Below are 18,310 nucleotides of genomic sequence, written 5' to 3' on the forward strand. Positions count from 1 at the left end.
TACTTTGCATTCAAACCATTATGTGATTTCAAAATTATATTTCGTGTGGCAAAAGCTAAGTTAGAATGGCCTCTGTTTTTCTGTTGTGTTTTGGGCGTTGCGTGTCAAGCCACTGCAGACTAATGTGGGAGGGAAAGATAGTGTTAATGCCTTTGAGCCCTGCTGCCCATTTTTCTCATCAGATAAAGTGAGGAAACCCATTTCCTTAGAGCTTATTGATGATGACAATAAATAATAAAAAATTATTTGGGTAAATAATTAAACACAGCTTCCGTATGGAGACTTTCTGCCAAAGCGTGTGCTTGAAATGATAAAAAAATAGTTTTAATCATCTAAAATAATGATCTTTGGCAACATATTGTGTTGCTCAGTTAGTTGTGTACGAATGAATAAGTGAAGGAAAACCCTTTAAAATTATTTTGACAGTTTAGCCCATAATGCCACGCCCCATCTGCATATACGCGCGTCTATTGGTCAACGAATTCATCCTGCGCTCTGATTGGTCAGTTTCTATAGGTTTCCCTCAGAACTGCAAGACGCCGATATTGCATTACATTGTGGCAAAATGGCGGCTGTCATTCAGAATCCACTAAAAGCGTAAGTAATTCAGATGTTTTTGGCTATTTCTTATTGATTAGTTATTTGCCAACTTGCACGGTAGCACGAGTCTGTTGCACATTCGAAACCTGATTGAGTGCGTTCGATCGCTATAGCTGTCTAATTTAATGTTGGTGTACTTCTTGCATGGCAAAGTAGTCTGCTTAGTTGTGTTATTTACACAAGGTTTTAACGTTTAGCGCTTAAACACCTTCGCCTGACTGACACTAGCAGAGCTTCTCTCCTGTTTGGCTTTGCTCCCAAGCGCCGGAGAATGTCCGCCTCGCTTGGCTTTACATTTTATTTGTAGAAAAAAACAAACTGTCGACAGTTGTGCCTTGGAATTATTAAGAGGTGTTTTTATGTCGGAGGTTTGTCAGGCAACGCAGTTGAATACTCAGAGACATTCCGAAAGTGCGTTCTAGTTTTCGATTTGTCGACATGTCAACTTTGGCTCCTCAGAGCGCAGACGTGGTCAGGAGCCGGCGAGGGAGGAGGAGGAGGCATTTTGTGTTTGCATGCTTGCAGGCCAAATGCACTAAAGTGACAGCAATGGCACTGAACCGACATGAGCAATATAAACTTATGATATGTATGCAATATGCATTGTTATCACCTCAAAAAGCAACGCTCTACCTAGTTTTCTCAATTTCTCCTTTGTCCTTTGTATTGTCTCTCGTGCAACCCCAAGACAGTTTCCTTTGGCTGTTGACTTGTAAAACTAGGTGATGCTTTACACAGCAAAACAGTCCAACATCATTGTCCCTCTATCAAAGTAGGCAATCCACTGTGCCTTTTAAGTGGAGGAGTGCTAGAGATTAGCTTGGTCCAGGATCCAGGGCCCATCTGTCAGGAGAGATGCTCCAACAGAGAGGAAGTGTTGGGCACAAGCAGGAGAACCATCTGCTTCTTCCAAGGAGGTATCCCTTCTTTGCTCCTTCCCATCTTCCATAGCCTGGAGCACAGTGGACCTCACCACACCTTGTCTGATGCTATTGTTACTGCTGCAGAATTGCCCAGTGCTTTTCCACTCATGTTAGGTTAGCTGGATGGATTGGAGTTGAATGCATGCTCATCACACAACATATTAGATGTGTCTCTTGTTTGCCAGTTGACATGTTACAACTTTTATAATTTGTCCTATGATGCATGCCTGCAGCATGTAGTTTTGTTCTGTGTTGTATTTTTTGCGTGACAACCCCCACCTGTATTCTCGTCAAGTGGAACATCTCCCCTCGATCTGTTTAGTGGCCTGAGCAGTCGTTGCTAGGTGTGCAATCAGCTCTGTTTTGTTGACAGCTGATAAAGCAATACTGTAATACTTTAAATGTACTGCTTCTTCACAACAAATTATGCTAGTTTGAAAGCACACATTTGATACCTGTATTTTTCGGACTATAAGGCGTACTTATTATCCTTTCATTTGATCAAAAATCAACAGTGCACCTTATAACCCAGCATGCCTAATGTATGAAATTTTAGTTGTGCTTACCGACCTCGAAGCAATTTTATTTGGTACATGGTGTAATGATAAGTGTGACCAGTAGATGGTAGTTACACATAGGAGATATGTATAGACCGCAATATGATGCCAGTAAACAAAACCACAACTTGAAATATTCCATTGAAAATAGAGAACATTACACACGGCACTCAAATATCTATCAAAATGTTTTAGTATTACTTCAAAGCTGCCTCGTTTGATGGATTGTCGACCCATTACGGCTACCGTAGTCAGAGATTCAAGTATTACTATGGTAAAACTAACATTAGGACCGCAAAATGGCACCCATTAAAAGATCAATTATCTGGCGATTTGTTTCCAAATATTATGCAAAACCAACTTTTGTTACCTTCTGCCACCTGCTGATGTGTTTTTGAGATCTACATAAGACCTGAAAATTTGCGTAAGTCCGCCACTGTACTCCTTGACAATGCCGTAGTTGATAAGCTTTTTCTTTTTCTCTATCTTCTTGTTATGGGACATTCATCCACCGCTGTTGCCACTTGTAATATAAAGTAGCGTAATGTTCTAACTTATATCTCGCTATGGAAGCGCTAAAAATCTACCAGTGTAGTGGGTTTACATAATTCACCTACAGAAATTTAGTTATTAAAGAGTTCCGGTCGGACGGTTTTTCACGGCACACACATTGTTGCACGAGTGAGCCATGGATGAGGAGATGCTGCTTCGTTGTTGATTTAAGTAAAGTCTGAATGTCATTAAAACAGTTAGTCAACTCCTGTTCTTGCACGCTACACCTGTACAGCAAAGATGACGGGGAGAAGACTCTGTCGAGGGTGAGTCACGTGTATAAGACCGCCCACAAAACAGCGCATCATGAAGCCACTGTCAGAAAGCGACCTGAAGATGGTCTGTAAAACAATCTATGCAACATTTTGACCAAGGAACCACCATTACATGTTGTGTAGACCACAAGGAAATATTTTAAATTCAGAAAAAATCATATGACCCCTTTAAAGGCCTACTGAAATGAGATGTTCTTATTTAAACGGGGATAGCGGGTCCATTCTATGTGTCATACTTGATAATTTCACGATATTGCCATATTTTTGCTGAGAGGGTTTATTTGAGAAAATTGACGATAAAGTTTGCAACTTTTGGTCGTTCTTAATAAAGCCATGCTTTTCCCGGAAGTAGTGCGCGTGACGTCACAGATTGTCGGACTCCTCACATCCACCCATTGATTACAATCATGGACGCCAGCAGCGCGAGCAATTCTGACCGAGAAAGCGACAATTTCCCCATTAATTGGAGCAAGGATGAAAGATTTGTGTTTGAGGATATTGATAGTGACGGACTAGGAAAAAAAAAAGCGACAGCTCTGGGCGATGGCAGTGTGAGCGTTTCAGATGTAATTAGACACATGTACTAGGATAATTCTGGAAGATCCCTTATCTGCTTATTGTTTTAATAGTGTTTTAGTGAGATTTTAAAGATTCTAAAGACATACCCCGAGGTCGGATGGCTGCGTTGAACACACAGTGTCTCAGAGAGAAGCCGAGGAGCCAAGCTCACAGCTGCTGCAGAACGACGAATAATCCACGGATCTCTTCAGTAAGGTATATGTCACAATTTCCCCATCCAAAAACATGCTGGTTGACGTAGAGAAAACATGTTCGCTTGACCGCTCTGCTTTCACAACAAACAAAGAAACGCCGGCTGGGTCTCGCTGCCAAAGACAGCTGGAATCCACCGCTTTCCACCAACAGCATTGTTCTTTATAGTCTCCATTATTAAATGCACAAATTACAAAAGATTCAGCAACACAGATGTCCAAAATACTGTATAATTATGCGGTTAAAGCAGACGACTTTTAGCTGTGTGTGTGCGCAGCGCTAATATTTCCTCACAGTCTGTGACATCACGCGTATACGTCATCATTCTGCGATGTTTTCAACAAGAAACTCCCGGGAAATTTAAAATTGCAATTTAGTAAATTAAAAAGGCCGTATTGGCATATGTTGCAATGTTAATATTTCATCATTGTTATATAAAATATCAGACTGCGTGGTCGGTAGTAGTGAGTTTCAGTAGGCCTTTAATGCGCCTTATAATCTGGTGCACCTTTTTCATGAAAAAATACCTGAATAGACCCGCTCATTGGCAGTGCACCTTATAATCCGCTGCGCCCTATGGTCCCGAAAATATGGTATGTGTCTTATGTTACGAAGCATATTAGCTCCACAGTGAAAGAAAGACACGCATTCTGCGGCTATAAAGGAATATTTTTACAAGAAAAACATCTTATGCCCTAAAAACACTGTTGTTGTTGGAGAAGTAACATCCTGTGTTGTATTATTAGAACCCCAAAGTTTAAAATTGGAATTATTTTCTTTTCAAAAATAAAAAAATAAAATCATATTGCAACATATGAAAACATGTCATATCTTAACAAAAGAAAACTAGTGCTAAGAAACTTTATTTTACAAACCCCGTTTCCATATGAGTTGGGAAATTGTGTTAGATGTAAAATACAAACGGAATACAATGATTTGCAAATCCTTTTCAACCCATATTCAATTGAATGCACTACAAAGACAATATATTTAAAGTTCAAACTCATAAACTTTATTTTTTTTTGCAAATAATAATTAACTTAGAATTTCATGGCTGCAACACATGCCAAAGTAGTTGGGAAAGGGCATGTTCACCACTGTGTTACATCACCTTTTCTTTTAACAACACTCAATAAACGTTTGGGAACTGAGGAAACTAATAGTTGAAGCTTTAAAAGTGGAATTCTTTACCATTCTTGTTTTATGTAGAAATTCAGTTGTTCAACAGTCTCCGCTGTCTTATTTTACACTTCATAATGTGCCACATATTTTCGATGGGAGACAGGTCTGCACTGCAGGCGGGCCAGGAAAGTACCTGCACTCTTTTTTTTTTTTTTTTTTTTTTTTTACGAAGCCATGCTGTTGTTACACGTGCTGAATGTGGCTTGGCATTGTCTTGCTGAAATAAGTACAAGTTAAAGCTCTACTATGCAAAGCAAAAGCCATTTATCAATAACATTCAGAAACGCCGCCGGCTTCTCTGGGCCCGAGATCATCCAAGATGACTGATGCAAAGTGGAAAAGTGTTTTGTGGACGAGTCACATTTCAAATTGTTTTTGGAAATATTCGACATCGTGTCATCCGGACCAAAGGGGAAGCGAACCATCCAGACTGTTATCGACGCAAAGTTCAAAAGCCAGCATCTGTGATGGTATGGGGGTGCATTAGTGCCAAAGGCATGGGTAACTTACACATCTGTGAAGGCACCATTAATGCTGAAAGGTACATACAGGTTTTGGAAAACATATGCTGGCATTTAAGCGGCGTCTTTTTCATGGACGCCCTTGCTTATTTCAGCAAGACAATGCCAAACCACATTCAGGACGTGTTACAACAGCGTGGCTTCGTAAAAAGAGAGTGCAGGTACTATCCTGGCCCGCCTGCGGTCCAGACCTGTCTCCCATCGAAAATGTGTGGCGCATTATGAAGCGTAAAATTCGACAGCGGACACCCCGGACTGTTGAACGACTGAAGCTCTACATAAATCAAGAATGGGAAAGAATTCCACTTTCAAAGCTTCAGCAATTAGTTTCCTCCGTTCCCAAACATTTATTGAGTGTTGTTAAAAGAAAAGGTGATGTAACACAGTGGTGAACATGCCCTTTCACAACTACTTTGGCATGTGTTGCAGCCATTAAATTTTAAGTTCATTATTATTTGCAAAAAAAAATAAAGTTTATGAGTTTGAACATCAGATATCTTGTCTTTGTAGTGCATTCAATTGAATATGGGTTAAAAAGGATTTGCAAATCATTGCATTCCGTTTATATTTACATCTGACACAATTTCCCAACTCATATGGAAACAGCGTTTGTAAATAAAAAAAACGAAAAAATGTTGTGGTGTCAGAAAATATTGACCTAATCATAGTAGTATTGCTCCTGTACTTGGTATCATCAAGTACTTGGGGCGGGATAGCTTGGTTGGTAGAGCGGCCGTGCCAGCAACTTGAGGGTTGCAGGTTCGATTCCCGTTTCCGCCATCCTAGTCAATGCCGTTGTGTCCTTGGGCAAGACACCTTACCCACCTGCTCCCAGTGCCACCCACACTGGTTTAAATGTAACTTAGATATTGGGTTTCACTATGTAAAGCGCTTTGAGTCACTAGAGAAAAGCGCTATATAAATATAATTCACATCACAGTGGATGTTAGGTATAGATCCACCAATGGCATTTGTTTACATTTTGACGCCGGTGAGCTACGGTGTGTAGTGAAGCATGTTTAGCTATTCCTCGTCCTGCAGGGACGATACTTGTACTTGTATACTTGAACTTACTTTATTTGTCACCATGGAGGCAAGGATTATTGATTTAGAAGTCACTAAAACACTGCTGGATTTTAGCCACTAGCTAGCCATGTCTTAAAGCACCTCTTCCCGAGGGTGTTTTAGTGTTATACCTTCACCTTTATCATGAATTTTTAAGCCAAAATGTGTCTGTTCTCCCTTTTCTGTCCACACTACTGTCTGCAATTACTCTGTGATTGTGCGCTACCGAACATGATGCTCTGCTAGTAAACCAGCAATGACACGACGTGACTACAACGGGGGTGGGAGACATTTCAGAGGCAGTAGACTACCAAATATGATTAATTAGTATCGCCGTACTATTACCGGTATGCCATACAATCCTAATTTAAAGACAAATATGTGTGTCAGCTTTTTTATTACATGTTGCCTTTATCTCTATTTTAAAATTTTCCTACAGAGAGGTATTTTTTAAGTAATGTCTATACATTTACATGTACTAATGTGTGTACATGTACATGCAGTATCAGGACAGATTTATTGAGAGCTTGAGCTAATTCGGACGGAACATTTTGAAAGCAAAGTCCGTGTCGTCGCCGCCACCATGTTATCTCGACCCTAACGAGCATGAGCGCATGCGCTTGAGGAAGTAACCAGTGTTGCCCAAAATGCATTAATAAATGAAGTTTTTTTCCGGTAATTAAACATTAAGACGGTATTACTAACCGTCTGGAATTTTATCGCAATTATACCGTTTACCATTACATCCCAAATAGTAAGTTATTAATTAATGTGTTTTTTTGTAATTTGCTCACAGTTATATTTTTTAGTCCCACAAATATAACAAGAACTTCACTCGCAAGCTTATGTAGTGGTTTGATTGAACATATGTTTTCCAAATTGTTTATATTCTTCACAATTACTAATTGTTGAACAACATTGTTGCATTGCTTGTCGGCTCAAGGAATTTATTTGGCATTCCGGCTTGTTACTCACTGCTGTGTTGCCACATATACACTCAGGGATGTAACAATATGAACATTTCACATCACGGTTATTTTGGCCAAAATTATTATAGCGGTATTATTTAATGTGCTCAAAAAGCTCTTATACACACACAATTGTATGACCTAGTTGTTTAAAAAAACACAAACAAAAAAAATACAAATTATTAAACACTTTTAACTAACATTATTCAGTTTTTCCCCCAGAAAATGTGTTGGTTAAGGTGGTGACTCTCCTAGGGGAGGGGACCGGGTAAGGAGGTGGGTGGGTGTAAGGATCGGTGTAACTCGGCCTGTTGCCATCACGTCGCCACCTCGTTGCTGCCATCACAGCCTGGGGGGGCAATAGACTGCAGACTATCTATATATATCGATATTTTTTCCTTAAAGTAAAAACAAAACAGTCCTAGTTACCTGAGATACTAAGTACGTCATTAATATGCCTTAGTAATTTCCTAAGTCAAAATAATGACAAAATAATGACTTACAATGTCAAATTAATGGCCTACTGTAATTAAGCGTTTGCAATAAGCGTTTAAATAAAAAAAAGAGTTAAAATTGGGGCCACATGCTGACATATCTTCAACTGATCATGCTTAATTTATTACAGCATTTGGGCAGCCTGTAGATGATTTTTATTATGTAAATGTTATATTTTTATCAACATGTGATGGCAGGGACCCTGCCATTCAAAACTAAGCTGCTACATTACTAATGATTAATATAACTAGCTGAAAAAACTGTAAAGTAGCAATAGGAGAGACTATTCATCTCTGAACACCATGGAGTTCATCTAGGCTTTATGATGTAGTTACATTATTATATCAACTATCTGAGACAGCGTCAGGAAACTCTTCATTTATCATAATGTCGTTTTTTGCTGCTTCAACACAGAAAAAGGTAAAGTGAAAAAACTTAGTTGTTAACTATAGGTCAATAATGCTTGTCTTTCTCTCAGACAGACAGGGTTTTGCTATCCATAACACACACACGCAACCACACACACACACTCACCGCAAAGTGAGCTACATTACGCTTAAAACTAATTAGCCTTCACCTCAAGGACTGCCAGTGAGCTGAGCTGCTGCTTAAGTTTCTAGAACGTCAACTGGCTCATAGTGAGGTTACTAGTAGTTGACTTGAAAATATTTATTATAATTTGGAGAGAGTCCGCTGCATTATGCTCACCTGCTAAACACATTTCTGTTCAACCCACCGTCTCTCCTCTCTGCCTGCCTGAGCACTGACTCCATGCGCTCTGGATACACACTGCTGATTGGCTGTTACATGCGCTATGAATACGCACTGCTGATTGGTTACACACAAAGCGGTAACATCTAATCAGATTGTTCTGTGGGTGGGACAATACTGGGTGCTCAGAGACGTACTGACAGAGGCATAGCCAGAACTAAGCGGAGCAGCTTGTTAAGACTTTAGTATAGGCGGTGGCCTTAACAAGAAAGCGCTGCAGGAAACCCTGCTATTAAACCCACTATTTTGCATGTTTTGTACTTGTTGTGCATCACTGATAATATTTAATTCTCAATATTTTATTTATTTTAATTGCTAAGCTTTTGTTTTAAATATTGGTTGGTACTGCAACACTTAAACAAATAAATTAAATGTGCCCAACAAATAAAATCTATTAACTTTAGACATTTTAGGCATGTGCGTACTAACAAGGATGACTAATTAATTCATAAATATTTATTTATACTGTAACTATGCTACTCATTCAGCTGTTATAAAAATAAAAATCAATATTAAACTTGTGTCCATTTTAAAAGCAAAGAAAAGTGTTAAAAAACCCAAATTATTATTTTAAGAAAACATAGCAACAATAACAACAATTGGTAAAATACCAAAATTATCTAACTAAGAGGAAATGTTGCCACACTATATATTTTTATAAGAACAGTTTATGGAGCCACTTTTTTTTTTTTTTAAATAATGTAGGAATAGAGATCAAGAGGCAAGAGAGCAGTACTTCTGAGCCAGTGAGTATATTATCAGACTTCCCTAAACAACAACTTTCATCCAGAAGTGTCTCCCCCATTATGTGGTCCAATCTGGCCTATCCACTAATCCCCCCCCCCCCCCCCCAAAAAAAAAACACCAGTTTTGGCACTAAAAATAACAACCAGACTTCAAAGAGAGAGAAAAAGAAAACACAAAAACCACATAATCAGGTTGTTCTAATGTAGATGATCTAAAAGGAAGCCTATTGCGGCTAAATCGCACAGTCTCCATGGGCAGAGACAATTTAGGGGCCGACCTTGATGGCAGCGAGCCTTGGCCGGAACAGTGGGCAACTTTTCAAATTGCATGTCAAAATAAGGAACGGGGTCCAGGATACCTACAGGAGGCCGGCCCCGACGATGTGGGAGTCACGCCATCCGAGTCGTGATGGGCAAGCTTAATAAACAAACAAGATTGGTAAATCTCATAAAACAGAGTCCATTAGCCGATGAAAAGTCTGTGCTGACCCCCGCAGGCCAAATTAAATCCTCAAAAACTTAAATATTTAAAAAGAGTTATTATGGCAGTCTTAGGTATGTCATCCAGCTCCAGCCAGCCGTGTAGAAAAGTCTTGGATGTGTGGGTTGGACTAACGGTCCAGCTTGGTGATGTTATTCAATCAGCAAAAATACCACAAAGCCGCCACAGCCACCCCCAGGTTGAATATATAGAGGCGAAGCCCAAGGACTGTTGGCACACTGTACAATCCCCAATCTTTCCAAAGTGGCAAACTCCTGCAATGCCAGTGCCATTTAAGCAGAGTCAATCAACTGTGCATGAGTAAAAACAATGCTTCATCCCGTGCTTTGCGATTGCTGACGAAATCGTCGGCACAGTCTGTTCCAGAAACCATGCGAGAAGCCATTGATGAACATCCCCGATAGCGAGCATATTGGCTAGGGCACGGGGTCCGGCCCCCTCTGTGTGCACAAGCAAGTGGAGAAAGAGACAGAGTCAATGAAATGGCCATTCGAGATGTCCACCTACAGTCTATCTGCACAAAAAAAAAAATCTGCTCTCAGAATAGTGAACGTACAGTTAGAAAAAAAAAAAACAGTACTGGCCTGGTGCGGATGCTGGTCCCATTAGAGGTACTAAGCGGGGGCCTGTGGCTGTCCTCTGGCAATGCAGGCAGGATACTCCATTGGGTGCATGAGTCCACCAGCCAGCGGCAGCTCTACAAACCATCTGTAATAAAAAGAAGCTTAACCGCTCTGCCCTTGCTCACTGCTGTCACTGAGCACTGACTGTGGCGTTTCCCAGGCCCGGGAAAGCACAGGGCGGCACGTAGCACTTTGCCTTGGTCCCAAAACGTCAGTGGTAAAGGTGAAATTCATCATCCCTGTGGCGACGAACCGACACCGCAGCCACGGCGCCAGCATCAAGTTCCTCCGGTGCATTCCAGGCCTGTGCGGGCAGCATGGCTTGAACACTACTAGCGAGCATCCAGAAGAATCCTGTCGGCTTCCTCAGTCAAACCCTGGTAGTCCTTTTGTGGCGACCAGCGGCAAGTTGGTCAGCACCATGCGTACCAGAGGCGGTAGCTTACGGAGAAACAGCTGCATGAACAGGAACAATGCATCGCCGAAACAGTGTAATGGGAGCATATTCTTCAACAACTCGGTCCCCCAGGCCGTTGAGATACAGGAGGCGGTCAGCTTTTTCAGCGTCGGGCAGCTGGTGCAGCCGCAGAAATAAAGTCTTAAACGCACCATACTTGTCTGCAGCCGGAAAATCCCTCAAATCGCCAATAACTCACCGCCTTGTCTAAGCGTCCACACCATAGACAACATGGTAATACCATGTCTCATCTGTCATAATTCCTCGAAGCTGAAACTGGGCTTCCGCATGCTGGAATTTGGGCTCGAGATCGTGCTGTCAGAACTTCGGGAGTTTCACTGTAGAAGAAAACACAGCAGGAGCCTCTCCTGGCTGTTGTAATGAAGCCGAGTCGGCAGGCATAACAAGACCACCAACGTTAAACATGTCTAATGAATGCCAGGGTCACCAATGTAGGAGTCAAGATAATGAGGTGAGAGAGAAGTAGTTCTGAACTGATGAGTTTATTATCAGACTTCCCAAACAAAAACTTTCACCGGAAGTGTCCCCACATGTGTGGTGTCATCCTATTCACCAATCCCCAATCCCCAATCTGCTGTTGAGAACACTGTGTCCCCGCTACAATATGTGGTTTTACTACTACCGGTACCTATCAAAATACGGCCAAATTGTTGCTGCTAAAAGTAAATTAACAGTACCCATATTGAATGTTTGCCTTTCTATCCATCTAGAAAGTAAGCGGGACACATAGGTACTATGGTTCTAACCCAGCAATTAGGGCGATACCGAAAAAAATATATAATTGCACCGTATTTTTCGGACCATAGGACACACCGGATAATGAGGTGCAATGCCGATGAGCGGGCCTATTCAGGTCTATTTTCATACAAAAACGCACCGGATTACAAGGCGCATTAAAGAGGTCATTGTTATGGTTTACTAAGGAGGACGTGACGGCAAACGGACACCAGGTGGCAGTATGTCCAAAGATTTATTAAAATATATATATATATATCTATATTAACAAATGTATATATGTAATAATCAATCAACAGAAAACATACTAAGTAAATGGAGTGTGGCAAAAACTCTAGAGTGTATGGTGTTAGTCTAAGTGTGTAAATTAACTGAAGTGTGTTTTACCCAAGTGTTGACAAAATAGAACGCGGAAGTCCGTGGGGCAGGCAGAGGGTTCAGGTCAAACAAGCGAGGAGTCGAGGTACAAAGGAGGCAGTCAGAATCCAGAGGGAGATCCAGGGAAAAGAGTGAGACGCACAGCTCACCTTGCGGGCGACGGAGGATTCTGTGGGGACACGGGAGAAGACACTGAGAACACGTAGAGGTACAGGGCACAGGGAGAGCAGGTTTGCATAACGCAGGGTGATTGCTTACGGTACGCATTTGGAACTAAGTTCCCGCACGGATCCCTGTGTCCACTGGTCTTTTATGCTGCTCATCGTCAGTCACAGGTGTGTCCTGCAGCCGGCTGCGGCGGAGAGTGGGCGCGGTCCGCTTGATGAATGCGGGGGCGTGTCTGGAGTGCGCTGTCGGCGGGTCCTCTGGTTGGACTCGCAGCGGAGAGAGACGCAGAATGCGCATGTCCCACAACAGTATCCCCCCCCTATGGACAGATTCCAGATGTCCTAGAATCTGAACACCCCCAAAAGCAGGAACAAAAATCAAGGGAGGGTGGAGGGGTTGAACTGGTGGTGGGTCGCCAGCCCAAGTGTCTCAGAAGTCATCGGGGACAAGTCTGGTGGCGGCGTCGGGTGGACCGCCGCTGCGGCCGGCGAAGTGGACGACCAAAGAACGGTCGACGTCTTGGCCGTCGGTAAGGCGGGCGCGAATGGTGCCCTGGTGCGGGCCGCCGGACACGAGGAGGTGGACGGCACTGTAGTGAGGACCGCCGGACACAAGGAGGTGGGCGGCGCCGTGCTGCAGCCCGCCGGACACGAGGAGATAGCTGAGGAGCTGAAGCCAGTGCTACTGGCTGAGGGGCGGGGGTCAGGGCCAGCCTAGGTATGGGTGCTAGCTCACAGGCTAGCCTGGGGACAGGTGCTAGCTCAGGGGCTTGCCAAGGGGCTGGTGCTAGCCCGGGGGCTAGCTCGGGGACTGCCGCTGGCTCGGGGGCTAGCTCGGGGACTGGGGCTAGCTCGGGGGCTGGCTCGGGAACTGACGCTAGCTCGGGGGCTGGCTCGGGGACTGACGCTAGCTCGGGGGCTGGCTCGGGGACTGACGCTAGCTCGGGGGCTGGCTCGGGGGCTGACGCTAGCTCGGGGGCTGGCTCGGGGACTGGCGCTAGCTCGGGGGCTGGCTCGGGGACTGGCGCTAGCTCGGGGGCTAGCTCGGGGACTGGCGCTAGCTCGGGGGCTAGCTCGGGGACTGGCGCTAGCTCGGGGGCCAGCTCGGGGACTGGCGCTAGCTCGGAAGCTAGCTCGGGGACTGCCGCTAGCTCGGAGGCTAGCTCGGGGACTGCCGCTAGCTCGGAGGCTAGCTCGGGGACTGCCGCTAGCTCGGAGGCTAGCTGTGGGTCTTGTGCTAGCTCGGGGGCTAGTCGAGGGGCTGGTGCTAGCTCAGGCGCTAGCTTCGGGACAGGTACTAGCTCGGAGGCAAGCCAGGGGACTGGTGGCTGCGGCTGGGAAAAACGGAAGATAGGTGGGATATCTCGGGCAGGGGGAAGTCTGTCTGGTTGCAGCTGTGCTACCACATTAGCACAGCCACCAGTACAAAAATGAAAAACAGATGGTATAGGTATGGCAGGGGTTTGCCTGGCTGGGTGTAGATGCGCCACCACATCAGCACAGTCACCAGCACTATCCCCCCCTTCCGAACGCGGATGCCAAACGCCTCCAGCTGACTGAGGAATTGTCACTAAGGGTGGGAGGTGGGTGGCCAGGCGCCGGGCAAATTCATCCCTCCCCGTATTGAAATTAAACAGTCCCTTGACGGAGTGTTGAGGGCTATAAAAATTGTCCATGGTGGAGGAAAAAGACATCGTGACAGGGGCAAAAAAGGAAGGAGGAAAGGCGAGAAAACAAAAAAAAAAAACAAAAAGTCACTGGGACAGAGCTAAAGTCACTGGGGGCTATGAAAACAACAACAACAACAAAAATACTGTGCCGTCAGGTCCTACTATTTAATTTTTCTGGCGGGAACTTACTGTTATGGTTTACTAAGGAGGACGTGACGGCAAACGGACACCAGGTGGCAGTATGTCCAAAGATTTATTAAAATATATATATATATATCTATATTAACAAATGTATATATGTAATAATCAATCAACAGAAAACATACTAAGTAAATGGAGTGTGGCAAAAACTCTAGAGTGTATGGTGTTAGTCTAAGTGTGTAAATTAACTGAAGTGTGTTTTACCCAAGTGTTGACAAAATAGAACGCGGAAGTCCGTGGGGCAGGCAGAGGGTTCAGGTCAAACAAGCGAGGAGTCGAGGTACAAAGGAGGCAGTCAGAATCCAGAGGGAGATCCAGGGAAAAGAGTGAGACGCACAGCTCACCTTGCGGGCGACGGAGGATTCTGTGGGGACACGGGAGAAGACACTGAGAACACGTAGAGGTACAGGGCACAGGGAGAGCAGGTTTGCATAACGCAGGGTGATTGCTTACGGTACGCATTTGGAACTAAGTTCCCGCACGGATCCCTGTGTCCACTGGTCTTTTATGCTGCTCATCGTCAGTCACAGGTGTGTCCTGCAGCCGGCTGCGGCGGAGAGTGGGCGCGGTCCGCTTGATGAATGCGGGGGCGTGTCTGGAGTGCGCTGTCGGCGGGTCCTCTGGTTGGACTCGCAGCGGAGAGAGACGCAGAATGCGCATGTCCCACAACAGTATCCCCCCCCTATGGACAGATTCCAGATGTCCTAGAATCTGAACACCCCCAAAAGCAGGAACAAAAATCAAGGGAGGGTGGAGGGGTTGAACTGGTGGTGGGTCGCCAGCCCAAGTGTCTCAGAAGTCATCGGGGACAAGTCTGGTGGCGGCGTCGGGTGGACCGCCGCTGCGGCCGGCGAAGTGGACGACCAAAGAACGGTCGACGTCTTGGCCGTCGGTAAGGCGGGCGCGAATGGTGCCCTGGTGCGGGCCGCCGGACACGAGGAGGTGGACGGCACTGTAGTGAGGACCGCCGGACACAAGGAGGTGGGCGGCGCCGTGCTGCAGCCCGCCGGACACGAGGAGATAGCTGAGGAGCTGAAGCCAGTGCTACTGGCTGAGGGGCGGGGGTCAGGGCCAGCCTAGGTATGGGTGCTAGCTCACAGGCTAGCCTGGGGACAGGTGCTAGCTCAGGGGCTTGCCAAGGGGCTGGTGCTAGCCCGGGGGCTAGCTCGGGGACTGCCGCTGGCTCGGGGGCTAGCTCGGGGACTGGGGCTAGCTCGGGGGCTGGCTCGGGAACTGACGCTAGCTCGGGGGCTGGCTCGGGGACTGACGCTAGCTCGGGGGCTGGCTCGGGGACTGACGCTAGCTCGGGGGCTGGCTCGGGGGCTGACGCTAGCTCGGGGGCTGGCTCGGGGGCTGGCGCTAGCTCGGGGGCTGGCTCGGGGACTGGCGCTAGCTCGGGGGCTAGCTCGGGGACTGGCGCTAGCTCGGGGGCTAGCTCGGGGACTGGCGCTAGCTCGGGGGCCAGCTCGGGGACTGGCGCTAGCTCGGAAGCTAGCTCGGGGACTGCCGCTAGCTCGGAGGCTAGCTCGGGGACTGCCGCTAGCTCGGAGGCTAGCTCGGGGACTGCCGCTAGCTCGGAGGCTAGCTGTGGGTCTTGTGCTAGCTCGGGGGCTAGTCGAGGGGCTGGTGCTAGCTCAGGCGCTAGCTTCGGGACAGGTACTAGCTCGGAGGCAAGCCAGGGGACTGGTGGCTGCGGCTGGGAAAAACGGAAGATAGGTGGGATATCTCGGGCAGGGGGAAGTCTGTCTGGTTGCAGCTGTGCTACCACATTAGCACAGCCACCAGTACAAAAATGAAAAACAGATGGTATAGGTATGGCAGGGGTTTGCCTGGCTGGGTGTAGATGCGCCACCACATCAGCACAGTCACCAGCACTATCCCCCCCTTCCGAACGCGGATGCCAAACGCCTCCAGCTGACTGAGGAATTGTCACTAAGGGTGGGAGGTGGGTGGCCAGGCGCCGGGCAAATTCATCCCTCCCCGTATTGAAATTAAACAGTCCCTTGACGGAGTGTTGAGGGCTATAAAAATTGTCCATGGTGGAGGAAAAAGACATCGTGACAGGGGCAAAAAAGGAAGGAGGAAAGGCGAGAAAACAAAAAAAAAAAACAAAAAGTCACTGGGACAGAGCTAAAGTCACTGGGGGCTATGAAAACAACAACAACAACAAAAATACTGTGCCGTCAGGTCCTACTATTTAATTTTTCTGGCGGGAACTTACTGTTATGGTTTACTAAGGAGGACGTGACGGCAAACGGACACCAGGTGGCAGTATGTCCAAAGATTTATTAAAATATATATATATATATCTATATTAACAAATGTATATATGTAATAATCAATCAACAGAAAACATACTAAGTAAATGGAGCGTGGCAAAAACTCTAGAGTGTATGGTGTTAGTCTAAGTGTGTAAATTAACTGAAGTGTGTTTTACCCAAGTGTTGACAAAAGAGAACGCGGAAGTCCGTGGGGCAGGCAGAGGGTTCAGGTCAAACGAGCGAGGAGTCGAGGTACAAAGGAGGCAGTCAGAATCCAGAGGGAGATCCAGGGAAAAGAGTGAGACGCACAGCTCACCTTGCGGGCGACGGAGGATTCTGTGGGGACACGGGAGAAGACACTGAGAACACGTAGAGGTACAGGGCACAGGGAGAGCAGGTTTGCATAACGCAGGGTGATTGCTTACGGTACGCATTTGGAACTAAGTTCCCGCACGGATCCCTGTGTCCACTGGTCTTTTATGCTGCTCATCGTCAGTCACAGGTGTGTCCTGCAGCCGGCTGCGGCGGAGAGTGGGCGCGGTCCGCTTGATGAATGCGGGGGCGTGTCTGGAGTGCGCTGTCGGCGGGTCCTCTGGTTGGACTCGCAGCGGAGAGAGACGCAGAATGCGCATGTCCCACAACAGTCATGTATAATATATATCCAACCATCCATTTTCTACCGCTTATTCCCTTTTAGGGGTTGCGGGGGGCGCTGGCGCCTATCTCAGCTACAATTGGGCGGAAGGCGGTTTACACCCTGGACAAGTCACCACCTCATCGCAGGGCCAACACAGATACACAGACAACATTCACACTCACATTCACACACTAGGGCCAATTTAGTGTTGCCAATCAACCTATCCCCAGGTGCATGTCTTTGGAAGTGGGAGGAAGCCGGAGTACCCGGAGGGAACCCACGCATTCACGGGAAAGACATGCAAACTCCACACAGAAAGATCCCGAGCCTGGGATTGAACCCAGGACTGTGATATACACACATATATACATACACATACACATTTATTTATATATATATATGTATATATATATATATATATATATATATATATATATATATATATATATATATATATATTTTATCGTCTCATCTGGCTCCTTCACATCGAGAGGAGCCAGATGAGGTGGTTCGGGCATCTGGTCAGGATGCCACCCGAACGCCTCCTTAGGGAGGTGTTTAGGGCACGTCCAACCGGTAGGAGGCCATGGGGAAGACCCAGGACATGTTGGGAAGACTATGTCTCCCGGTTGGCCTGGGAACGCCTCGGGATCCACCGGGAAGAGCTAGACGAAGTGGCTGGGGAGAGGGAAGTCTGGGTTTCCCTGCTTAGGCTGTTGCCCCCGCGACCCGACCTCGGATAAGCGGAAGATGATGGATGAATGGATGGATGGATGGATGGATATATACATATATATATATATATATATATATATATATATATATATATATATATATATATATATATATATATATATATATATATATGTGTATATATATATGTGTATATGTGTGTGTATATATATGTTTGTATATATGTATGTGTATGTATATATATGTGTGTATATACAGTATATATATGTTGGTGCTAGCGGGGTGTATAATATAGCCAAAAGTCATGGGTGCATTGGATTTCTGGGTAATTCTTATGTTGCGTTTATAATGTGTTACAGAGCCAATGTTCTCCAGAAATGTGTTTGGTGTGGGTTCACAGAGTGTGGCGCATATTAGTAAGAGTGTTAAAGTTGTTTATATCACAACCATCAGTGAAAAGGTATGGCTGTTGACCAAGTATGCATTGCAATTTCATATGAGAAGCAGCAACATGCATGCGTCCAGCTGGCACGCAGATA

At 45.6% G+C, this 18,310-nt stretch overlaps 1 protein-coding gene and 1 long non-coding RNA gene across 6 annotated transcripts in view; one reads left to right on the forward strand and one right to left on the reverse strand.

Annotated features, from left to right (window-relative positions):
- Window positions 1-468: 468 nt before the first annotated feature.
- The window catches only part of LOC133548887 (zinc finger protein DPF3-like), a 76,067-nt gene continuing 58,225 nt past the window's right edge, over window positions 469-18,310 (forward strand). For 4 of the 5 annotated variants that reach the window (XM_061893832.1, XM_061893834.1, XM_061893835.1 and 1 more), the window contains exon 1: window positions 469-597. In XM_061893832.1, coding sequence (XP_061749816.1) covers window positions 566-597 — 32 coding nt within the window. In that variant the 5' untranslated portion in view covers window positions 469-565. The remainder of the gene's footprint in view (window positions 598-18,310) is intronic. The other variant, XM_061893836.1, reaches the window with a different exon arrangement.
- LOC133548697 (uncharacterized) lies at window positions 16,410-17,079 on the reverse strand. Its single transcript, XR_009805915.1, has 2 exons — window positions 16,867-17,079; window positions 16,410-16,777 (listed from the first exon to the last, which is right to left on the reverse strand). It is a non-coding gene; the product is annotated as an uncharacterized LOC133548697 (long non-coding RNA).

Source organism: Nerophis ophidion, linkage group LG03, assembly GCF_033978795.1.
Source record: "Nerophis ophidion isolate RoL-2023_Sa linkage group LG03, RoL_Noph_v1.0, whole genome shotgun sequence".
Classification (NCBI taxonomy): Eukaryota; Metazoa; Chordata; class Actinopteri; order Syngnathiformes; family Syngnathidae; genus Nerophis; species Nerophis ophidion.